This window comes from Rattus rattus, chromosome X (genome assembly GCF_011064425.1).
Source record: "Rattus rattus isolate New Zealand chromosome X, Rrattus_CSIRO_v1, whole genome shotgun sequence".
Taxonomy (NCBI): Eukaryota; Metazoa; Chordata; class Mammalia; order Rodentia; family Muridae; genus Rattus; species Rattus rattus.
Window position 1 is genome coordinate 8,674,346 of NC_046172.1, and position 25,583 is coordinate 8,699,928.

The following is a 25,583-nucleotide window of genomic DNA, read 5'->3' on the forward strand; positions in this document are numbered from 1 at the left end:
AGGATCCTGAGTCTATTGGTGACATGAATTTTATCAAAATTCATAAAACACCACGTGTAGAAGTAGATTTGAGTGCGGTGAAGAGCCGTGATTTCAGTTCTCAGTGAGGTGCCTGAGCTACATGTGAAGGATCAACCTGTGAGTATGCGCAGAACTCTGTGCTAAGTCACACCAAGAGTAAAACTGAAGGAAGTGCATACTGTTACGTTTCCGGCTTGATTTAGTGTCAGTGTCCTGGTAATAAAAAAAAAATTTGTTTCAGTGGTTTAGTTCAAACCTGAGTGTAGGTTCTTCTCCTTCCCTTAGATTTATCTCTACATTCATAAACAGAAAAGGAACTACAACCATAGCCATTAACAGTATAGGAGCCAGCGGGTGCTGGCATAGCCTTTAATCCCAGCACATGTAGGGCAGAGGCAAGCAGGTCTCTGGGATCTCTGAAGTGGAGGCCAACCTGATCTACATAGCAAATTTCAGGATATCCAGGGCTATACTCAGAAACTCTGTCTAGGAAAAAAGAAACAAAACAATACAAAAAAAGGAAAAGAAAGTATTGGTATCTAATTGATTGCCTCAGAGTTTCATTGTCCTTTATATTTTGTCACTCACCTCTGTGTTATAATTAGATACTGTGACAATCTGGGTTTTTCAGTTTCTGACATTTATTATTTGGGTGATACAAGAGATTGATTCCATGATATAACACATGCTGGGTGAGCAATTTATTACTGGCCCTTGTTTTTTATGTTTTAAGACAAGGTTTCATTAACTTGCTGAGTTAGCTTGGGACAGAGCTCTCTAGCAAGGCAGGCATTGAACTTATGTGTTTGTTTTAGTGTTGATGGTTTCTTTCATGTATGTTTGTGCTCCATGTGTGTATCAAAGCCCAAAGAGAAGATCTGATTCCCTGGAATTGGAGTTAATGTATAGTTGTGAGCTGCCTGTGGGTGCTGTGAATTTGACTGAGGTCATCTGGAAGAGCAACCAGTGCTCTTAACCTCTTGAGTCCTTTTAGCATTCCCCAGACCTTAAACTTGTAGTGCTCGTGCCCTGTCCTAAATACCTGGGATTAGAGGCCTGACCCACCAGGCGTACATCAAACATTTTTATTTTTGTACAGTATACATTTTGGTAAGTGAATACTGTTATAACTTCTATCTCTGTAAGGATATAGATTTATCATGACACTAAGTGTGCTCATGCTCTGGTTTCTGACTACATGTTGACATTTGTAAGATGCCATAGTGAATAACAGCAGCTTAGCCTCTTGGAAAAAAAAGAAAGAAACTGACACAGGGCACAAAACTAAAGACAAATTGTGGCCCCTTGATGGCACTCTCAGCAGGCTCGTGCAGCCCTGGTGTCCTCAGCTCTGTTTCAGTGCTGCTGCTTTCTTGTGTTGTGCTCACAGTGACTCAGGGTTCAGCTGCATGTGTTGGCACCAGAGGTTTATTCCCAGTCCATGGGAGGTAGAGGCAGGAGGAAATGTCTGTTCCCTTGTTTCCCAGTGACAGTCGTGTCAGGCCTCTAATCCCACTTGTTTTTTCCTTAGTTACAATAATTGAGGTTTTAGGGTGTATTCACAGGAAAGGGAAGTAAAAGGGCAATTTAAAATTAAAGGATAATAAAAATTAAAATATATAACTATAGAAGACCTGGTTGGCTTAAAACAGGAACTATCAATATCAAGGATAAGGAATGGCAGTAATTTAATTATCTCATTTCTTGTGTTTACTGTGTATAAACTGCACTTGATGTAAGATGTACAATGGTTCTTATTCTTCTGGGTCTCACCTCTTTTCTGATTTGGGTCATTTTAGGTTGTGGAAATGCTTGAGGTTCCTAATAAGCCCACACAGCTATCGTACAAGTATTACTTTATGTCTGTGAGTACTGCAGATCGTGACGACAGCCCTGCCATGGCACTGCTGCTGCAGCAATTCAAGGACAACATCCAGGACTTGATGTCCTGTACAAACACTGGGAAACAGACAAGAACTGGTACCAAGCACAAGGTATGCTCACATAGAAATCAGCACAGAATTGATCAGTGTTGATGTTTTTGCAAACCCCTTCCCATTTATTATGACTATTTTGGCTTTTTTTTTTTAAAAAAAGATTTATTCATTTATATATATAGGTACACTGTAGCTGTCTTCATGCACACCAGAACAGGGCATCAGATCTCATTACAGATGGTTGTGAGCCACCATGTGGTTGCTGGGAATTGAACTCAGGACCTCTGGAAGAGCAGTCAGTGCTCTTAACCGCTGAGCCATCTATCTCTCCAGCCTTATTTTGGCTTTTCAAGACAGGGTTTTTCTATTTAGCTCCAGCTGTCCTAGAGAACTGGCTCTGTGACCAGGCTGGCCTTAAACTCATAGATCCTTCTGCCTCTGCCTCCCAAGTGCTGGTTTTACAGGTATACGTTAACCATGCCTGGTTTCATTCTTTTTAAACGGAAAAGAGGTAACTGGTTTTTAAGGTACACAGCAATGAAACAGTTCTGCACATTTTCCTTAAAAGACTTCTTCCTCTTTTGAGAGTAAGGGGTATTGATAGAAGTGGAACCCAGGGCCTTGTGCTCTGTAGGTGAGCATGCTACCACTGAGTAATTCCCAGCCCTTTTGTATGTTTTTGAGAGAGATTTCGAACCTTTGTTTGTCATGTTACCTTTTCTTTGTAGTCCTGGCTAGCCTGGAGCATATAACATCCTTTTGTTTTTTACTCCCTGTGTGCTAGAATTGCAGATGTGTACTTTCACATTTGACCAAATGCTTTTGTTTTAATTAATAATAATATATCATTTGCCACAAAGGAACTTGCTAAACACAAAGTATTTGCTACTTAGTTAATTGTGTCTGTGGTTTTTTTTAACACATTTTTAAAAAAAATTACTTTCTAGTTGTCTGATGACTCGTGCCCGGTAGAATGTAAGAAAGCCAAACGATCAGGAGAAACGTGTGCCTTCAATAAAGTTCTAGCTCACTTTGTCGCTATGTGTGATACCAACATGCCATTTGTAGGACTTCGATTGGAGGTAAGTTAGGACTTTTCAGATGCTAACTGAAATATCATGGCTCCAGCATGAGAAGCAGTCTCTTGCCCACAAGCTCTTTTTGTCTCTGATACCATCACCTCATAATCTTCTCCTTAGATTAATGGAAATTAAATTCTTACCAGTTAAAGAAAGTAGACAACTTTTAAGAATTAATGTCTTCTACCTCATACATTGTTTAGGTCTTATTAGAGATGACTCTTGGGGAAGTAATGTGTGTTGTTTGAGCACTATTTAATACTGGGCTCCTGAGAAGTAAATCAGAAAAATCTTAAATAAATGTTACTTTGATATTGTGGAAGAACATCAGGTTGCTGATGCAGAATCCGTGTCTTTCATGAATATGGTGTTGTAGGGGCTGAAAAGATGACTCCGACATCAGGGGCATTGGCTGGTCTTTCAGAGAACCCAGGTTCAGTACCCAGCACCAACACGGCAGCTCAACACTGTCTATAACTCCAGCCCCAGAGGATCTGACATCTTCATATAGACATACATGCAGACAAAATAACAATGCATATAAAATAAAAATATGTCATTAAAAGAATATTGTGTTATGTCTACCACGGTCATTAACTATGAACGCAAAGTGAAGTGACAGTTCTGTTGGATTTTGTTTTTTGGAAAAGGGTCTTAATGTTTAAGACCTAGGCTGGCCTTGAACTTGCTATGTAGCTAAGTTCAACTTAAATTATTATGTTTTTGTTTCTACTTTCCTATCCTAAGATTATAGTAATATGCCATCATGCCTGCTGCAACTTTCCATTTTTCCTCATCATTATTAGTCTTTTTTATGTGCATTAGTGTTTTACCTACAGGTATGTCTGTGTGAGGGTCCCTAATCCACACTCTTTCTCTCTTGGATCTTATTTCAATTGATTATAGGAGTGTCACTGACTTATTGCTTTGGTGGTGGGAAGAGAATAGGTACATGATTTGGGAGCGGTACAATGCATTCCTATCCTCCTCACTGTGCACTGGGGAGAATTGAAAGAAATGTATGGTTTTGCAGGTGCCACATGGCTTTGAAACCTGTACACAGATGTCTTTGTCTTTTTCTTCTGTGATCCGTGCATGCTGTGCACATGGGAACTTCATGACAGTGCTTTCTTGAATTTGTTCAAGCTCTTAAAAACTTAATTACAGTCTCTCTTTGAATTGATAGATAATGTTAAAACACCAGCTCATTTTCTGCTTATAATGAATGATGTACCCTGAGTTGTGAATAACTACATTTAATCTTAATGGCAGTGTTTTTTCTCTTTATGATAACAAGTCATTTTTTGAACTATTCTAGACTTACTTCCTTTTGAGTGTGAACTTGTATTGTCTATTTGGTCATCAGCTAGCTTTCTAAACTTCTTTTCTTCCTGACCCTCTAAGTCACGCTAGACAAATTTGTGGAAGAGGATATATAAGAATTCAGTCATAGAAGATCTGTCATTGGTTACTGAGGGCAAGCCTTGCTTCACTCCATCAGAGGATCTTCTAGCATGCATGACTTTCAGCCCGCCCTACATTTGCTTGACTTGGAGTTTCATTTTGATCGAACAGTAGAATCACAAATAAAACCACTCTTTGTTTTTAGTTGCTTCATTTGGAACCGCTGGAACTGATTCTGGATTACTTTTAGCTTGTAGCAAAAAATGGGTTTGTTTCCTGAATTTTGAAGATTCCTGTACTGTGGAGATTTTCTTTTTAAGCTAAGGGATGAAGTACCTTCGACTTGCCCTTGCTTTACTATAGTTTCCAAGGAAGTCTAATAACAGGAAGACTGCTCACACTGATATAGTGTCACTTTGACAAAGACTGCCTGTAGAAGAGATTGTGTCAAAAATAGATAGCATGCAGAGAGAAGCCGATTTCCTGTGTGAACTCAACAGTTTAACCCCCGTGCCTTTTCTCATTTCAGTTGTCCAATTTGGAATACCACATCAGGAGTGCAAGTGGAAGGATGGCTTCAGCCATGCAATTGGCTTATTAAAAAGTAAGCTTGTGTTCTGGGTCTTCCTTGGCACCACACGTTACAGTCACTCTGGAGAACGGTTTCTCTACTCTGAAACAGCATACAGCAGCGCTCACAGTCTGTGTGTGTCACGGATTTCTGTGTAGAATTGCAGAAGTCCAAGGGAGGTTCTTCTTTGCTTATTTGGTGGCAATCCAGCACCATCTGGCATTTTAGAGTATCATTTGTTAAACATATTATCTAGTTAATGTAACTGTTTCAGGCTTGATATTTCAGCCCTCCAGAATGCTTTGGCTTTACATAGCAGGAAAATGTGGACTAGTTCAAAGTCAAGGTGGGAATTCCCAAGAAAGTGTCCTTTGTACTCAGACTGAAAGAGTCATGAGAATTAGCTGGAGGAAAGCGAGATTGAGTTAGAGTAGAAGCTTCTAACCAGAAGAGGTAATCGCTAATATGAAGGGCTTCAGGTAAGAGAATGCTCAGCCTGCTGGACTTGAATGTTGAGCAAGGCAGGAGATAAAAGATGCACACAAATGTGTAAGCCTCACAGTTACCTTCACAATTATTCAAGAGCCTGACGCCAGAGGACTAAAACCAGTGTAGACATTACAGTGAGATTCCCATTTTAAGGAACAAAAACAACACAAAAGGAAGCCAGTAGGTGATTTAAAGTACAAGCTGCCATTACTAGACAAGTTTTCTGGAAATCGAACCTTAGCGCAATATGCAGAGTAAAGGAGAGTAGGATTGAAGCAGCAACACTGTAGCTCAAGTGCTTCATGTTACAGTTGCTGTTGGTTCTATAAGGACTTAGGAGACAAAATAGTCAAGGGTTGGGGGCTGCATAGATTTCAGACGTACAGGGATGACAGCAAGGGCACATATTAATTTTTCTAAGTTTTCTACAAATCCATTGAACAGACATGTCTCAAGCTCAGGGCAACAGATTTGGATAGGTGACAAAGTCACCATCCCAGTTGTTAGTAACAGAGCTGAGGTAGCAAATTAGATGAATAGGAATGTGCAAACAAATGGAGTTGGGTGCTGGTGCTACATATCATATTTCTAGCACTTAGGATCTGGAGGCAGGAGGATTGTTATGAGTTCACTTTCAGTCCAAGCTCGGTAGTGAGATCCTATGTTAACCACCCGATCTGCACACATACACAGAAGGGGAAATCAAAGATGGGCACAGGGCCTAGTTTTAAACGGACAGAGGCTAACGACCCAAAGAATCCTGGGAAGGATAGGTAGTTGGGAACGGTGAATATGAGAAACAGATAAAGATGGGGAAATGTCACATGAACCTTCATATTTTGCACATAAAAAATTGACACTTGGAAAAGGGGAGCTGCTGATCTATTTCACTTGATAGCATATTTTCTTGATATACATGAGGCCCTGTATTGATCTTCAGCAACTCATAAACCAGATTTAATCCATGCCTATAGCCTCAGAAGGAAGAAAAGAGAAGATCAGTTCAAGGTTTGAATTGCTTTGCATAAAATATAGATACAAAATCAACAAGTTTTATTTGGCCATCACAGATTATTAGTGTTTTATTAGTGTTTTATTAGCATTAGTGTTTTATTCTTTTTAGTTTTCCCAACCTTTAGAAGCATCTTGTCAACATTTTTCCAAGCGCTTTCACATTTTGTCTCTGATGGAGCCCCAGGGCTTCTGACGTGTCAGATGAGCTACATCCTAGTACCCATTCTACTTGAACTCAAGCAAACTCAGAAGTGTCCTGCCTAGAACACATGCATTTTTCTTTTCTTTTTTTAACTTCCTTTTGTAACATTTAAGGAAAAGTTTTTAATTCTTCCTTTCCCCTCTATATTTACAATGTCAAGGGAAAATAAAAAAAAAGATAGATTTAAAGATATCGTTTTTCAGTAAATTCCATTATCATGGTAGGGTGTTTAAAGGGAAGAAGGCAAAAATAAATAATTAAATTTATGATTTATTAAATTAAAATTTATACTGGTTATTATAAGTAAAATGCATTTGATTTTAAGAAACTCTTCTTTTAAGCATTTAGTCCTAGATGAATTAATATCAAAAAAGAGAATGAGTCAAACTTTTTAAGCTCTAAGTTTGGGCGCCTTTTCTTCTCTTTGCTGAAAATATGTTCTGTTCTTATTCCAACTTATTTATTTCAAAGCATTAAGCTTTGAAAGCCTGTTGAATGGGCATCTGAAATGAAAGTACCAGTTATGTCACAGTAACTTTCTTCAGATGCTCTGGTTCACTTACCTGGTACCTTTGCTAACTCAGAACCTTGATCCTTTAGCACAGATGACATGGGACTCATCTGAGAGAGTTCGCTCATGCTGCTTAGCTTTTGAGCCCCTGGGTAAACTTCAGTTTTCACCTGAACTCAACACAATCTCAGCCATGGCTGTTTTCCTTTTTTTGTAGCCAAAGCCTGGCAGATAGGGATGATTCTTCTTTCCAAGTCCTCAGACCTCTATTCTGACTGTATGTGCATGCATAACCTTCCTCCTTTATTTTTCTGCCACATTTGGATATTGATTTTACTCTTCGCTCCTTCAGTAACCTTTCTGCTTGTCACCATAAGGCTATAATATATAGTTTGTGATGTTTGTGAACCTTGCTCAGGACAGAGCTGACATACATTACATGTCCCCTATAGGAGTTTAGTTTAATTTCTCAGGTTGTTCAGTGCTACAGAAACATCACCCAGGAGTACTATTTAAGTTAAACTTTTTAAAGTTTTTTTTTTGAAGTTTTCAAATCATGTTAACCCTCTTTGTTCATGAAATAGTTTCCATAGTTCTTATTTTTTTTGTGTTGAATTTTTTTGCATATGGTTATTTCATCTGTATGAATGTCTGTGCACTCTCTCTGTGTGTGTGTGTGTGTGTGTGTGTGTGTGTGTGTGTGTGTGTGTGTGTACATGAAAGGCGCGCGCAGTACCCTTGAAGGTCAAGGAAAAGCAGTCAACTGGAATTATAGGCAATTGTGAATTGCCCTGTGGGTACTGGGAATTGAACTCAAGATCTCTGGAAGAGGAACCAGTGCTCTTCACTGCTGAGCCGTGTCTCTTGATCTCTCAGTTCTTCATTCTTGTGTATTTTACAGTAATAGTTTTTATCACATTCCTTTAGAGGGATTGGTTTTATTTTCTCTACTAGTATAATCATACTAGAATTATCAAAGTTAATCCTGTTTCAAAAGCTTAACACTAGCAACAAAAACAAAAAATGCCAATGGTGCCCTTTCAGAGGTCTGCTGTAATTGAGAACTTGAATGGAGTCTTTATTTCCCTTAGTCCTCACTTCAGATATATGTAGGTTCTGTGCTTTCATTTTTTTGTTCAGATGGATGTGATGAAAATCTACCCAAGGTGAACCGAGTACATGTATGCATTTATATTCTCAAACACAAGGTGAAATGTCCAACTGAATTAGCTGCTATAGAGCTTTCCCAAGAATGGCTATGTTGTGAGGTCTAAGGGTGAGCAAGTTGAAAATCACTTATCCAACATAGACGTGGTAGTTTGAAAACGGTTAGCTCATAGAGAGTGGCATGTTGGGTTCCCTTCAGATGAAGATGTAGAACTCTCAGCTCCTCTAGCACCATGCCTGCCTGGATGCTGTCATTTTTCTTGCCGTGATGATAATGGACTGGACCTCTGAACCAGAAAGCCAGCCCCAATTAAATGCTGTCCTTTGGTCATGGTGTCTTCAGAGCAATGGAAACCCTAAATAAGAGTTGCGCTGTCAGTTAACGTATACATTGAAGCAACATAAAGTTGAGTGGATTAAGTGGAAGTCAGCTTTTAGAGTTACCTTTAAACAACGAGCTCTAGTTCCCTTACTCTGTGCCAGGCAAACGCTATAGCTAATGTTTCAAAATAATCAATAGAGGGGGACAAAGCACTTATATTCAAAATATTTTTGGAGAGTTCCAAGAAAACTGGTTAATAAAAATAGAGATTGAGCTATCTATAACATGGCATATTCAATTTCAGTCTCAGGTTTTGCTATGCAGTCGTTATTAGTATTAATGCCAACACAAAGCACAGTTTGTTAAATGAATCACACTGTTGTCCTTCTCCCTTGGTGTGCATGTGCACCTGTTTGTGTGTGTGTGAGTGTGTGTATGTGTGTGTGTGAGTGTGTATGAGTGTGCGTGTGAGTTGTGTGAGTATGTATGTGTGTGTGTGTGTGTGTGTGTGTGTGTGTGTGTATCCCCCTATCCACCTTTGCATATTAAAATGTAAATATACATCTACACAGAAAGAGAGGCTTTTCTAGGAGCAATTTACAGGAAGTAGTCTGGGATATGCCAGATGGTATAAGTCTCTCCACAACAAGTTGCTAGACCAAACTTAAGAGATGGCTCGTTGGGTAAAGGTATTTGCTGCCAATCTTGTCTCTCTTAATTTAATCCCTAGGGTCCCTATCATGGAAGGAGAGAACTGAGTTGTGCAAGTTGTCCTCCGACACACCAAGGCACATGATGTATACTTTTACTTCCAAAATAAATAAATTTTTAAAAAGAAAATATTTTAAAGTGTCATCTAATTCTATGATAGTTACCTGTTCTTACAACAATACAGTAATTGGGCAAAAACAATAACTGCATTCTGATTTGGCACCCACATTACCCTCTATTTAAGCAGTCGGGCATGAGAAACCAGTGCTAGAGTAAAGATTTTTCGAAATGGCTTGTTTAAATACTGCATGATGAAATACCCCATGTACTATGATTGTCTGGCTCTGACTGACAGATTGATTATATTTGCTCTTCATGTGGCTCCTACACCATCCCTGACTTTTAATATGGATGGAGAGACCACTGTGGAACATAATATTTGTCTGCCTACCAAAGCTGTGAGTGAAAGACAAATTTCCAAACATTGTGATCTCAGTATGTTTTTGGCCTTTGATCATAAAAGCCACACATATCTGAGTCATTTGTCTGTTTTACAAGTGCCTTTCAATATTGCCATGCATTCTGGGATTTTTGCCCATTTTTTTTACTGTTTTATGTAGCTTAGTCTAGTCTTGACTGAAGTAGCAAGTTGATCTTGCTTCTGGTCTCTAGTGTAGGAATCGAATTGCCTTCCTAGTGGAGGCGGTATCAGCATGTTATTGAGCCCTACTTTTGTAATGCATTTTGGATGGAATTGTTTCCTTTCGATGTATTTTCCGTACAACTGTGCTATATCCGCAGGGTCTATGTGAGTTCTAGTTGCTCAGGATGGGCTTGAATTAGAGATCCCTCTGCCTTCATCTTAAGTAGCTGGGATTACATACACACTTGGGCCACCATATGCACTTATTAGAGGAGTCATGTTCTTTAGGGAATAATTGCCTGTCTACACTAGTGCCTATCAATAGCTAGATATCTTGAATACTTTCATTTCTTTTTTCGCCAAATTCTAGAGTTTCATAAGATATGGAATTGGCCCTATACATCTCCACAGATTCTAGAAAGATTATGCACATTTGATTATTGTATTCTAAACTCCTGGCCTTTTCATAACCTGTGTACTAGGTAGTGTTTCGGCATTCACCATCTTTCTGCTGCATGGCCCATGCGTTTTTCTTGGTAGTTAAGCAGAAACTTTTTTATGAGTGTTTATTGCTCTTTCTGGGTGTTTTTTACTGGTCCTGGAGGCCTCATTCCTCCTTTAGGCCTGTGACCTTCTACTTCTTTCCACCTACTTTCTCACCTGCCCTCCTCTCTTGAAGCTACCTATCTCTGTCCCTGCCCTCAGCTGAAAACTACCAGTGGGAGCTCAAGAAGTCTGGTGCCTGGTCCAAACCCTTCCACTGCTGGCAGTCCACTTCTGAGGCTGCCCTGGAGGCCCCAGTGGGCACCTGACCAGTGTTGCCCAAACTCTGCCTTTGGAAGCCAGTAAAGATGTCGGCCAAGAGCCACATGCTCACATTTCCTGTGTACCCTCTGGCTCATGCTGCCTGCCAGCCCCATGGGCCTCACCAGTGCACTCATCTTTCTGATATTTTTCTATTGGGCTAACTTTATCTGGTGATGATTTGGTTTCTGTCAATAATTTCAAAACTCAGTCGGCTTAGGCATGAGGATTGCTGCAAGTTTCAGGCCTGCCTGGACTCTAGAAAAATAAAACAACAAAGCAAAAATCTGCATGTTGAAGAGAAGATGTTTTGAAAGCTTCAATTGAGAACATTGCGGTACTATATTTTAATGCAATATATTTCACTCGCTCTACCTATATATTTATTTTTTGCCATATGCAAAAACAATAAAAACCCAAATCTGTCTCTTACTGTTTTTCAATTCCAGGTCAGTGTTTTCAACTTGGAGGTGGGCCATTTTTACCCTTCAAGGAACATTAAGGGCAATGTCTAAAAATAATTATCATTACTTGAGAAATAGGGGTCAAGTGCTATTGGCATGTAGTAGATTGAGGCCATGAAGGCCCAACACAGCCCCCTCTCCCCCTCAATAAAGAATTGTCCAGTCAAAATTAGTAATATTGCCAAAACCAAGGAGTCCTATCCTGGGTATTCTGAAGAAGAAAACTAAAACAAGTTTCTGTATTTCTTGTTACATACATTTTAGTGTTTTTGCCTTCATAGGAGTAACTATAAAATCTGAGTTCCAATCTATGAGTTGAGAGATACTATATAACACCTATTATTTCATCACTACTGAAATGCCAGCTAAAATATATTGTCTCATAGCATTGTATGATGTAATTATATAGTCTTCAGTGCCATAGAAGGAAATTTGAAACCCTGTCTCTGATGGGGGGGTAGTTGGGGAGGAGTTAAGATGAGAGTCCTAATATAGGTTGATGTGAACTGATGTGGCTTAAATATTACCAATTGCTGGGAACTGTTGCTTTGTAGAGGGGATCCAGAAGCCATGTTGAACCTAAAGCTCTGTCGTTATACCCTGTGTGCCATGTTTACTCTGTGCATAACATATATTTCATATGCTGTCTTTCGTCACCAGAATTCCTCCCTGTAAAGGAATCAGTGAGGAAACACAAAAGGCCCTGGACCGTTCTCTTCTTGATTGCACTTTCCGATTACAAGGAAGAAATAACCGCACATGGGTGGCAGAGTTAGTGTTTGCAAATTGTCCGCTTAATGGCACTTCTACCAGGGAGCAAGGTGAGATCTTTACACACTGTTTTTGTTTATGTGTGTAGTTTTAAAGCATTGATTACTATTAGTCTTCTCTTTTGAATCCTTTAGGACCATCCCGACATGTTTACCTGACATATGAAAATCTGTTATCTGAACCTGTTGGCGGTAGAAAAGTAGTTGAAATGTTTCTTAATGACTGGAGTAGCATTGCCCGATTATATGAGTGTGTGTTGGAATTTTGCACGTTCTCTACCAGGTACATGTAATAGTCTTCCTTTTAAATTAAAAGTACCTTCTTCATGTAAGAGAAAAGGTAAAACCTATACATTGTTTAAAAAAGAATATAGTCCAAAGTGTATCTGAGGAAAATTGTCTCCTTTACCTCGGTGTGCCTGCTGTCTTTTCTCCAATGAAAATAGCTGGTTTCTTTTATTTCTAGAAATTTGGGCACATAGACTTATGAGTAATATGCTTTTGCGTTATAATACGGTACTCATCTACTGTGCACGTGCAGTCTAATAAACATTGTGCTGTGTCAGCTTGACACCACTCTAGAGGACCTGAGAGAATGGAGCCAGTAAATGAGGCAGACTAAAGTCTCATGCATTAGCCAACTTTATTCAGGACATCATATAATTTATACTGTGAGGGTTAGCACTCCCTATGTGCTACACCTAGGAAGGGAACAAAAGCACTTTCCAAGAATGATTCTGTGTTTTTTAAGAAATTGAGGTCATAGGATACTTGTCTTGTTTTTGGGGGTGTTTTCTCACAAATGCTCAAAATTATCCCACGGCTCAATTCTTGGGCTGGGACTAGCACCAACATATTTAAATTGAACAGCTTCTTAGGAAATAGGTAATCCCCTGTGTTACAGATGACGAAAACGTTATAGAGACTTAAAAGCTTGGCTGAAAGTCGTAGAGCTGGTATGTGTAAGAGCATAAATCGGTAGCAGAGGAGGCAGAGAAAGTGCTTTGCTGTATTAGCCACTGCACTAGACATTTTCCGTGTCTCTCCTCCTCTGTCCTGCCTTTCCATGCTTATTTTACTACTGTCTTTTTAAAACAATGAACAGCAAACAAACAAACAGTCATGGCAGTGTGGGCCTGTAATCATGACCCTTGACAGGTAAAGTCAGCAATATCCAGGAGTATATCCATCATCCTTAGTACAGAGAGACTCTAAGGGAAAATCTGGGGTTCAAGGAGATCTTATCACACCAAATTAGGCATTGAATTTGCCAAAATGCTCTCCTTTTCATACCTGCTTTTTAAAAATGTACATGTCCTATCAATTCATTTTATTTGTTTCTGCTTAGAAATACCTGCTCATCTGAATATTTTCTCAGAAGTTCGTGTTTATAATTATCGCAAACTTATCTTGTGTTATGGAACCACCAAAGGAAGTTCAGTAAGTATATGAATTAAAACAGGGAAGCTCTGGGGAGGCTTGAGAGATGGCTTAGTAGTTATGAGCAAGCACTGTCAGTATTTCCAGAGGACCCGATTCAATTCCCAGCCCTCATACAGAAGCTCACAAGACATACATGCAAGCAAAAACCAATGCACGTGAAATAAAATAAATATAATAAAAATGGAAGTTCCTTTCTTATGTATCTTTTTTTAGTAGAGAATAGAGTTTATTCAGGGCATGGGGAGGGGAGTTAAGAGGGTAGTAGGGGCAGAGAGAGAGAATAGAGAGAGAGAAGTAGAGGAGTATGGAGAGAAGGGGGGAAGGTAATGGGGAGAGAGGGGACAAAGGGGTAAGAGGGTGAGAGCAAGAGAGGAGCAAGAGTTCTTATGTACCTTTTAAAAATAAAAAACTTAAATGACAGTTGCCAGGCATTGTGGCTTGGAAAAGAAACAAAGAAAAGAAAATTGCCTTAAATAAAGGCTCAAGTAACATCATAAATTCTAAATGCTTTGCTGAAATAAAAGTATGATATATGCTTAATTCTTTAAAACTGTAAAATAAATTATAGTGTCTTTAGAGCATATGATCTTGATTATAAAACAAGCACTTTGATTTTTTTTTCCTTCACTGACTTCAAATCAATTGAGATTCATGTCTGTCTGTATATGAATGGTTGTGAGAAATACAATTTATCTTTGGTTTGAATTATATGAATATATTCATTCTTTGTTCATGTCTTAATCCTAAATAATACTCCCTGTAATCTATACTTATTTACTTCTTTTCCTTAAAAACCTAATCAGTTGGGAACTAAAGAGAGGACTCAGTGATTGAGATGTTGTACTCGTCTCACAGAGGATCCTGCTCTGGGTTCCCAGCAGCCATCTGTAAATCCACTCCCAAGGGTCCTTGCACACCAGCCATGTGCGTGGTGCACAGAGACTTATAGAAAACGTATACTCTTTCTCTTTAGACATTCCTAACTAGTCATGTCTGAAGGCACTAGTCATTGAATGAGCATGCGTCTAAAGTAGCTTCCTCTTCCATTGTAACAGTGCTTCTTAGCTGGTGACATTGAGAATATGACTCTGCAGTTGAATAGAAAAGGGAGGCCTGAGAATTAAAGATGTTTTTTTCTAGTTTATATAGAAAATGGGAGCTGATATACATGCTCATAGGCTCTGTTCATCTATTTGAAAATCATATTTGGAGTTTGGGACCAAATTTTGCATTACTCATTTTTACAAAAAGATCTCATGTCAGTGTTTGCTTACTTGTCTTTTATCATGTTTTTCATTTCAAATCTGTAACTTTGCAATTTGTTCAACAAGTGTTCTCTTTGATCTAGATTAGTATCCAGTGGAATTCCATTCATCAGAAATTTCACATTTCTTTGGGAACAGTTGGCCCAAACTCAGGTTGCAGTAACTGTCACAATACCATTCTCCATCAGCTTCAAGAAATGTTCAACAAAACACCAAATGTGGTTCAGTTATTACAGGTAATTACATTCACTTCTCTGTCTTAAGATCTATTAGTGTGTTATTACAAAAGAACTCAAAAATTATCTGCATTTGTCTTTAATGACTAAGATGAATGTCTTTGTCTTTCGTGTTTGAAACACTTCCTTGAAGAACTTAATTAAAGCGATCTAGTCTACGTCAAGAGAAAGTTTTTTAGAATGTCCCAGAATGCTCATTTGGGACAGTGAGACATCAAAAGCTTTCTGCAGTTGTCAGGAACTGAGTGATCTCTCCTGTTTCTTCTAGGTTTTGTTCGATACTCAAGCACCATTAAATGCCATCAACAAACTCCCTACTGTTCCAATGTTGGGCTTGACTCAGAGAACTAACACCGCCTACCAGTGTTTCTCCATATTACCACAATCATCCACCCACATCAGACTGGCCTTCAGGAACATGTACTGCATTGACATATACTGCCCGTGGTCGGGATGCATGTGGCGATACTGGGGCCGGTGCCTATAGTCTTTTGATAACAGCAAGTTAGTTGAAGGCTTCTATCCTGCACCAGGATTAAAGGTACACACCTCCTTGTTAGAGAATAAATGAACATATCCTTGAAAACAGTCCTCTGAGGGAGAAACGTGGTCCCATTAGGATGTAGTAAGCAGTAAAGTTGGTGTATCTCTCTGCAACCTCATTTTGAAGGAGCTAGGCTTTGCATGAAGTTCTGTGTCTTTGTACATGAAATGCTTGGAGCCCCTTGTTTCCTATTCTTTGGTAAGTAAGATGGAGCTGTGCATTTGCTAATTGGGACCTTAAAGGAAGACTTTATTGCTGGAGATCCTCATGAAAGGTATTTGTGGAGTCAAATAGTTCTAAAGGCTGGTTTTGAAAACTTCCTCCCTTACCCTACTTCTGCTGTGTTCCTGCTCCTTGGATAAACCTGTTTTCACTTGTCAGGTAGCTCTTTATGTTTATATAGCCATGTCTCTGAGTACCAAGGAACACTGTCCCTTGTTGAGTAATTTTCATCCTGAAAAAGGAGGATTCACACCTTTGAAAACTTGGTTTTATATACTCTTTTCTCCTTCAGGCTGCTTCCAGTACATAAATAAATACATTGGCCTTTCTCCTGGTTTTACAATAAGATTAAGTAGCAATTGTGATTCCATAGTCTTTTTCTTTTTAATATTCTTGTTGTTCTTGAAGATACATGATGTCCTTTTGGGCCTCCATATTCAACTACACACAATGTGCTCCCACAGGTCTACATGTAAAGGAACAAAAATCCCTAGTCAAAACAAGGTTGCGGGGATTAGTGTGGCTCATGGTATGGCATGGCAGCAGGAGCTTGAGGTGTGTTGCTCTGTTGTGCTCACAGTCAGGAAGCAAGAGCAGGTTGCTTTCTCCTTTATTTAGTTCAGTACCCCAGACCCTGAGCCTAGGAAAGATGTTACCCACGTTCAGGATGTGTCATCTCAAGTCTCTTAAACCTCTCTGGAACCACTGTAGGACTTATGAAGGATTAGCTTACCCTGTCTTGGCAGAGCTTATTTAACAGTTGATGATACTGTGTCTGTTTATTTTTTTGGACAGCATTTTGTCTGCATATGGAGTCAGGGCATTTCTTGCCCAGTGAGTGGCTAGCCTGCCACAACTGAAGCAATGCCACATGGAGGCATTGATGCTCAACATTTTCTTTGAAGTGGAATGGGGAGACCGTCAGGAACAGACATGTCTCGTAGTAAAAAGATCTTTTAAAAATGAAATAATATGGGTTGGGGATTTAGCTCAGTGGTAGAGTGCTTGCCTAGAGGCATAAGGCCCTGGGTTGGTCCCCAACTCGAAAAAAAAAGAAGCAAAAAAAACAGAAAAAAAAATAATATTGAATGTCAGATTCTGTGGTTCTCTGACGCTTTTGAAGACCATCTATCTATATATAGCATAACTGAATTGTTAAACATTATTTTTAGCTATTTACTCTTTGATTGAAAATGAGAAAATTTAATTGTAATTAACTAAATTGGAATCTAATACAACCATGAGTTTACTATCTGGCCCTTAACTTGTATTAATCACCCTAAACAGTTTGTAATAGCAGCTTTTAAAAGGACTGAGTCTAAGCCTTGTATTCTTAAATGAGTTGCATAGGCGCAATTCCTATCTAAGAGTAACAATAGCAATTTTAGATTTTGTATCTTCAAAGCTTTATACTAATGAAAACCTTAAATCTGTATTGATAATGAAATTCTCTATCAATGTAATGACAAAATATAGCCTCAATTTTGCAACAAAACATGAAGATCTCTACCATTGTAAGATTATGGCTATAAAATGCTTTTATTTAAGAGTAGATATAATAATCTATCCTTATTCACCTAATTTCTTAGGATATTTCTATATGCCCCTATTTCTTACCAATCTTCTTCCCTTTACCTGAAAAAGAAAGGATAGAGAAGGAAAGCTAGAAATTCCTAAGTGTAAGCCCCCTATCTTATTTCTTCTGTGTCCATGACCATAATTATTTGTAAATTATCCCTTAAAGTAACAACGTTTATAATTCATAAAAACCAAAACCATCTACTCCAACTTAAGGTACTAGGATGACAGTATTCTTTTAATTGCTTCCTTCTGAATTGGGGAAAGGAAGTTGAAAAAGAGGTTGTCAAAATAAAGCTAGCTAACATTTGTTGTCTAGTCTTCATGTGTTGAGAAAGTTCAGAGCTTTTACTGAAGTTCTGACTGGAACTGTCTGAAAGGCTGGATGAACTGAGATCATTGTGGATTAGCAGCCTTTCCTCAAGCTGTTCTGGAAACAAGTCTCTGGAAACAGCATCAGTTGAAGCAGGATCAGGCAGGGAGCCCGAGCAACAGATCATTTCAGCATCCCAAGGGTGAATCTTGTCAGGCCTGCCCTCTTGGTGGTTCATTCTGTAATTATATGAATCTTATAAACAATATTTAGTTCTATAAAAATATTTGTATGGAATATGCAAGGTACACAGATCAGTTAAGGATAAATTTTTGCTCCTTGTTTGAGCAGGTGAAAGACAATAGTCTTTTTTATGAATTAGTTTGGTCAATAATCAATTGTAATAAATGTTCATTCATGCCACATGAAAAGATGGCATGATGAATTTTGAAAATTCTGTATCCAACAAGATTCATAAGCTATGTATAGCTGAAGCTGTGGCTAGAACATTTTTATGTCTCAGCCAGTTTCAGGGTTGTTCCTATATAGCAGGATCAACAAATCACGTTACCTGTCCTGTTTAGTCTTCTTGATTTCTTTTTCCTTCCTGTCTGCAATGAAGGTCTTCAGGGGGTCTTCCTCCATCAAATCTGACCCTTATTACTTTGAGCCTTTTTTTCTTTCCTATTAACACAGATATAGAGCCCCCTCTCCCCAAATAGCATGTCCTTAGTCTAGCAACCCAAAGTCATAAAAATATAGATTAATCCAGTTTACCAGCCTTAAGAGTTTGGTCTACATATATGTCTGTGCACCATTTACGTGTCTGCTTCCCCAGAACTAGAGTTACAGATGTTTGTGAGCTGTCATGTGGGTGCGTAGAATTGAACTGGTGTCCCTCTGGAAGAGCAGCCAGAGCTCTTAACTGCCAAGGTAATTGGCATTGCTACTTCCAAAGAGAATCTGGATGGAAATAGCTTTGCTTCTTGGCTTTCCCGGTGGCTTGCTTAGATTATGATTCTCATTGTGTAGTCAGCCATCTGCTCTAGCAGCTTCCACCAGCTTCAAGAGTTATCACTATTTTTTCCTTCTCTCATTTGAAAGACCATGTTCCTTTAATAATGCTCTATGATTTTAAGGAAATAATGACATGCTTATTTGAAGATGGTAAAGGGGTATTAAGTGGAGAATCAGGGACTAGAAAGGTGGCTCGTGGGATAAGAGCACTTGCTCTGAAAGAAAGAGAATCTGAGTTCAAATTCCTAGCACCCATATATAAAAAGGGCAGGCCACGCCTGGCTGTGTGTAACTATACATCCATTGTTGAATGAAGACAGCTGGTTTCCTGGAATTTACTGGCCAGCAAGCTTAACCTAAATGGAGAGCTTTGGGTTCTTTGAGATGCTATGTCTCAAAAAAATAAGAATATGACACCCAGTGTCCTCCATTGACCTGTACCTGAGCATGGAATCTATGCACATACTGAGAGACACACACAGAAGGCATTGCTTGGGACATAAACTCTAGTAGTTTTGCTTAAGTTTTTGATAACATGTCGTATTTGAAAAGACTGTCTCACTCCAGATGGTTCAGGATTAAAATTATGAAATCTAAAGCACCGATAGTTAACTTTGTGTGTGCAAGTGTATGAGTGGGGTACATGCTTGTATTGTAGGAATGCATGTGTAGGTGTGGAAGCCAGAGGTTGATGTTCAACTATTTTGATTCTTTATTTTACTTTTTGAGATGGAGCCTTTCCGTGGTCTTGGAGTTCACTGATTCACATGACTAGTTAGCTTACAAATCCCAGAGATCCTTCTAGCTGCAGCTTCCCAGTGCTGGGATTATACCTGTGCAGTGCCACACCTGGCGTTGTATCAGAAACCCTCTTATGTAGAAACACTTTACCAACAGAACCATTTCCCTTGTGTAGATCATATCTTTTTAAAAATAGAGTTTTGTTTTTTGGTTCAGCCTGGGCTCTGTTCCAACAGTCCTCTTACTCTTGCCTCTTATATGTCATGGTTATTGGCATGTGTTACCGTGCTAAGATCATTCACTTAATTCTTACTCATTTTTCATAATTTTATTGTCTAGATTAAGGTGTGAGATCTTGTGCCTGTCATTGTGGCAAATGTTTCTAATTGTAGCAAATCAAGGTAGATAGATGTCTGTATTCAATGCCAGTCTGGTCTTTATATATAGTGAGTCCCCAGGTCAGCCAGGACTAGATAGTGAGATCCTGCCTCAACATCCCCCCCCCAAAACAAACAAACAAAGGAAAAAGGAACCTTTTCTTTTACTAATGAGAAATTCCATGCTTATGTAGACGGCCTTCATTTCTGCGTCAGAGAATGCCATGTGGTTAGTGCTCTTAGGGTATTCTTAGTCTACTTAACTATTTTTCATTGCTTACAGTTTACCTCAATTGGCTATCTCCCTCCAGAACTCATAGTATCTCATAAGGTTGTCACAATATCATTTTCAGGGATATACGTAATATATGTATTATACGTATATGTAATACGCTTGTGTTATAGTATTCTCATAGATCATACATTTTTTTACTTAGTTTGTGAGATGTCTCAGCAGGTAAAGGCACTTGTCGTCATGCCTGACAACCCAAGACTTGGCCATGGAAGCCACTTGGTAGTAGGAGAGAACTCACTCTTGCAAGAGGTTTTTTGGCCTCAACCAATATGCCATTGCAGATACATACACATGCACACACAAGCATACACACATATACAAACAAATGGGTACATGGGGAAAAACTTGGAAGCTATTTTGCTACCGTAAATGTGTGTTTCTATCTGTAGACTTTCCTGAACATGTTTGTGGATAGCAATCAAGATGCTCGGAGAAGATCTGTCAATGAGGATGATAACCCTCCTTCTCCTATAGGAGGTGACATGATGGACTCTTTAATATCACAGCTCCAGCCACCTCAGCAACAGGTAAATGTCTCCCTGAAATTCTCCTTTCCCATCTGTGGAACAGCTTCTATAGGTGTTAGCATTTCTTTGTTAAAAGACAGGATGTCGGGGTTGGGGATTTAGCTCAGTGGTAGAGCGCTTGCCTAGGAAGCGCAAGGCCCTGGGTTCGGTCCCCAGCTCCGGAAAAAAAAAAAAAAAAGACAGGATGTCTTTGGAAGGCCTAAGAAGCCCAGGAAACCCCTATCTGTCAGAGACAGAGACAACAAGGAGACCTCTATTGGTAGGAAATGAGCACCTCCGGTCAAAGCCTTTTCCATTACTACACAATTCATTTTCTTTTTTTCTTTAAATATTTATTTTTATGTATGTGAGTACACTGTAGCTGTCTTCAGACACACCAGAAGAGGGCGCCAGATCTCATTTCAGATGGTTGTCACCATGTGGATGCTGGGAGTTGAACTCGGGACCTCTGGAAGAGCAGTCAGTGCTCTTAACCACTGAGCCATCTCTCCAGCCCTAGTATTCATTTCCAATTGGGAAAAAAGTCACCTGCTGGATGCAGGGCAACCTTTTATACAGCAGCCTCGCTCTGTCTTTCAAAGGCAGTTGTTGTAAGTTTGCTGTTGTTCACTAAGGTATCTGCAGAGCCAGCTAGACCATAATTTCAAGGGTTCTTGTATACACAGCTTCAGTAAGCCAGCCGATCACAGCTCCAAAGCTTTCAGCTCTCTTCTGACTCCTTCCCATGTCTAGTTGAACAGTCCTCAAGCCAGCCTTTGTTTCCACCTTGTCTCTCATGAAATAAAATAAAAAGTAGTCTGGCATTAATCTTGTACTCCTCACCCAGTGCCTTATGACTCCCGAGCATGGAAGAAGACTCTTGTGTGTCACAGCACATAGTGCCTCTTGGCTGGAGCCTTTAGCAGTTGATGTTAGTTGTATGTGAATAGACAACCTGTTGGCAAGGTTCCAAGGAACAGCCTTCAGAGAGGCACTTGTATGAAGTAACTGACTGCTCCTCATCCAGAATCTTTTTCAACTAGCACAGTACTATAAATGCCCTTGGGCTGCCTTGCTTCTGGCCTGGTTACTTAGTAAGTCCAATTTACTGGTGCTTGTGTCTTTAATAGAGTACTAGCCTCTTAACAACAGCAGGAGAGTTTGTATATTATTCCTGACAGCTATTTAGTTTTCTTTCCTCCCCTGTATTTGGTTTTCTAACTGACATTCATAAACAGGGCAGCCCAGTAAGACCCAATATGAATGCCTCTGTAGCCAGAGTGGGGCTGTGACTGATTTTGAATTAGATGAAGATGGTAGACCATCATAATGGAGGAGGACTTTGTCCAGCAGTGCCAGAGGAGGGCTCTTGCTGCTGCTGCTGCTGCTGCTGCTGCTGCTGCTGCTGCTGCCCTCCTCCTCCTCCTCCTCCTCCTCCTCCTCTTCCTCTTCCTTTACTCAGTAGCTTTTGAAACAGTCTGGGTTTGCTAAGAGTTTTATGTACCAGTAACTTTCATACTGGATATGAGATTTCCAAGTGGGAGGATACTGAGGCTCTGGCAGAAGGATTAGCGGTGGGTAGGTTAAGGAAGTTAGCGTGTTCTGCGAATATTCGGAAGATTCACCACTTTGTTACAACTCCAGAGATTCTTTGTTTCAGTTTTCTTTTTCTTGTTTCTTTGTTTATTTTTAAATCAAATGTCTGACAATGACACTCACAATACTTTGGGGTAAAAAAAAAACAGCAGGGGAAAAAAAAAACATTACCACCAACAACAAAAATTGTGTTTTCAGACATAGTCTCACTAAGTAGTCTTGGCTCTCTTGGGAACTCCCTATGTAGACCAGGCTGGCCTCAATTTCACAGAGATCTGCCTGCCTAGTCTTCCAAGGTCTGGATTAGAGGTGTGCACCACCACACCTGCTACTTAACTTTTTGAAACATTCATCAAATGATGCATTGAAGATTTCTTTATTTTTGCCTTCTCTTTTTCTTCTTGTGGGGCTGGTACTTAGAGGTACCCAGAATGGTCCAATGATAAATATACTGTTCTGGGCTTTCCTACGATGCAGCCTCTGACAAAACTGGGCTGTCTCCAACCTCTGGCAGTACAGTCGTTTGTTCATACCGAGAATGCTGCTAAGGCACCAAAATCTGCATGTTGTGCATGCTCAGGCTGACTTCAAGAGGTTCGTTTGTGCTGCGAGGTTAAAGTTCTTATGAGATTATCTAACACAAAGAAGCTCATCAACAGGGCCTTTGCTGGTTCCATGTGGGCAGTGTCTGTGAGAGGATACAAGATGCTTTTCTCGTTGATGACTGAAAATCATGAAAGGGTTGAAGGCACAAACACAGAGTCAGAAAGTCAAGCAACATGAAGCCTTTTAAGTAATTGAAATGCTGTTCTATATTTTACTATATATGATCAGTACCTTAACTTTAAAAAACATGCTTGGAGGGTAAATGTAAAATATGCCACTCACGTGTGTACACTTGTACACATGTGTTAGTAACAGTATCACTGGAAAATGGATCAGGAGAAAGTGCACTGCTATGGAAGGTATGCTTATCACTTTTTATTTACTGCAAAAAAGGTCCTAGTTAAAAGGAATGGGCATTAAAAGATTCACCTGATTTTACAGAGGTTAACATCAAGGATAGAAAATAAAACTGACAGGAAAATGGGAGGCAGAAATGGTTATATTGAAGCAGGTAAGAAATGAGGGGGTTTGGTGGTTTTCAAACAGCTGCAAGCCACCATTCTTCCAGACTTCATAGTTTGCATGGTCAACGTGTATTAGGAATAGATCTGTTTCTAAATGGTTTCCTATATGCCAACCAGTGAAGCAGCAAATCCTGATATTGGTCTATGAGGAAAAACTACACATTAATTCTCTGGTTGACCAGCATGCCAACATTAATTTATCTCTTTTTTCCCCCAGCCATTTCCAAAGCAGCCAGGGACATCAGGCGCTTACCCTCTTACTTCACCCCCTGCATCCTATCACAGCACAGTTAATCAGTCCCCTTCTATGATGCACACACAGTCTCCAGGTAAGAAATGTGTTATTCTCTCTTCCTGTCCGCCTTGAGAGGGAGCACTGCACAGGTGACCTCAAGTGTCACACAGGCTTTTCCCTGTTCTCTGTCCCAATAATTGCCTGCATTCATTGGAGTAGTGCTGCGACATCCACATTCGCAGTGCTTTAGGAGCATTTCAAGATGGTTTTACATGCCTAGAGCCAGACGTGTGACACTCTTTCCAAGATTGCTAGTAATTTCATGGTCTGCATTAGAGGTTGACAGTCTTAGGCCTAGGGCCAAATCTTAACTACTCTGTTCTTAAGTAAACAAAGAAATGGAACAAAGCCATGTCAGCTTATATGTTATCCATGCTGCTCCTTTTTCTCTCTCTCCATACATACATACATATATATACATATATATATATATATATATATATATATATATATATATATATATATATAGAGAGAGAGAGAGAGAGAGAGAGAGAGAGAGAGAGAGACTGGGTCTAATATTGCCTAGGCTGGCCTTAAACTCAATATGTAGTCAAAGTCACAAGGTGATGATGATGCTTCTCTGCTTTTTCCTCCCTAGTACTGGGATTAGAAGAGTACACCACCATGCCTGACTCCTTTGAGAATGTCCTTCTACTCCTGCTCCATTTGTGCAGCTTTGGGAGATATAGTGATTTGTTCTCCAGCTCCCAGAGTCGGGCACATCACATGTTATTTCTCCTGACAAAATGGCTTTGCTCAGCAGTCCTATGCACTGTCAGATGGGGTGGCATGGGAAATTTTTACTTTTGATGAAATAGTTCTGTGGAATCTCTTCAGCCTGAGGTTCAATAGGAAGCTGGGTCCCAGCCCTGGGCTCTCATTTACCATCTAACAATGACAGGCATCAGATTGCTTAAGGAAAATAACCTCTCACCTTGCAGTTCCCATATTCGAATTAATATGATAAAACGTTAAAACTGTTTTATCACAGAAGATGTATTAGCTAAAATTGCATGTAAAATAGAAGACATTAAATAATTTTTCCAGGCATGGTGATGTAAATCTGTAATCCCAGTTACTTGGGAGGTTGGGGCAACAGTTTAAGGATCAAAAGTTTAATATCACAAAAAAAAACAGAAAAACCAGAAAAGTCTGGGGTACAATTCAGTGGTTGAGTGGTTGCTTAGCATACATACATGAGACCCTGTGTTCAATTTTTAGTAGTAAAAGAAGAAAAAAATTTAAAAATTGCATAGTATCAATGAACTAATGGATGTTTTTATCATTTGAAGATGCTCAGCTTATTAGCTAGGGGTGTGTGTGTGTGTGAGTGTGTGACTAAGGATGGGACTCAAGGTCTCACATATGCTAAACAGATGCTTTACCCGTGACATTTCCAAACCCTAAGAGTTTTCATATTATAAAGCACAATTGCTATTAATATATTTTTCTTTTTTCTTTATAAATTACTTTTCCAAAATTCCTTAATACAGATATGTATGTATATGTGTACATACATATAAGAAATGTGCATGTACCTGCAGAATATGCTAATCTGAAAGATAAAGAGGTCTGGCTTGTTTAACCCACTCACTCTGTTACTATAAATAAGACCAGCATAAAGCACTGGCTATTCCAGCTACCACTTTTCCTCCGGTTTCATGGCAGCTTCCTATTCCGCTGCATGCTTCTCACAGCCACTCAGATTGCTCAAGGTATTAAAGGTTTTTGTTGGTGATTTTTAAAGTCAGGTCCTGGGGGAAGTAAACAGGCAGCCAGATCTTTATTTTTTAGAAAAGTCTTTAAATTTCTTACTTTTCGGAGGCTCTATGTGTATGTATGGTTCCTTCGTGTAGACACGCGTTACACCTGGCTAAGGAGCCATTCAGACTTTTGAAAGACTTGTTTGGTAGAGG

General features: G+C 39.5%; 1 protein-coding gene across 1 annotated transcript in view; it reads left to right on the plus strand.

Annotated features, from left to right (window-relative positions):
• The window catches only part of Med14 (mediator complex subunit 14), an 83,043-nt gene that overhangs the window by 42,398 nt on the left and 15,062 nt on the right, over positions 1-25,583 (plus strand). The window contains 12 exon segments of the mRNA XM_032890208.1: positions 1,821-2,015; positions 2,906-3,040; positions 4,971-4,983; positions 4,986-5,055; positions 12,000-12,160; positions 12,245-12,372; positions 12,374-12,392; positions 13,458-13,549; positions 14,901-15,053; positions 15,322-15,594; positions 20,530-20,667; positions 23,590-23,701. Coding sequence (XP_032746099.1) covers positions 1,821-2,015; positions 2,906-3,040; positions 4,971-4,983; positions 4,986-5,055; positions 12,000-12,160; positions 12,245-12,372; positions 12,374-12,392; positions 13,458-13,549; positions 14,901-15,053; positions 15,322-15,594; positions 20,530-20,667; positions 23,590-23,701 — 1,489 coding nt within the window.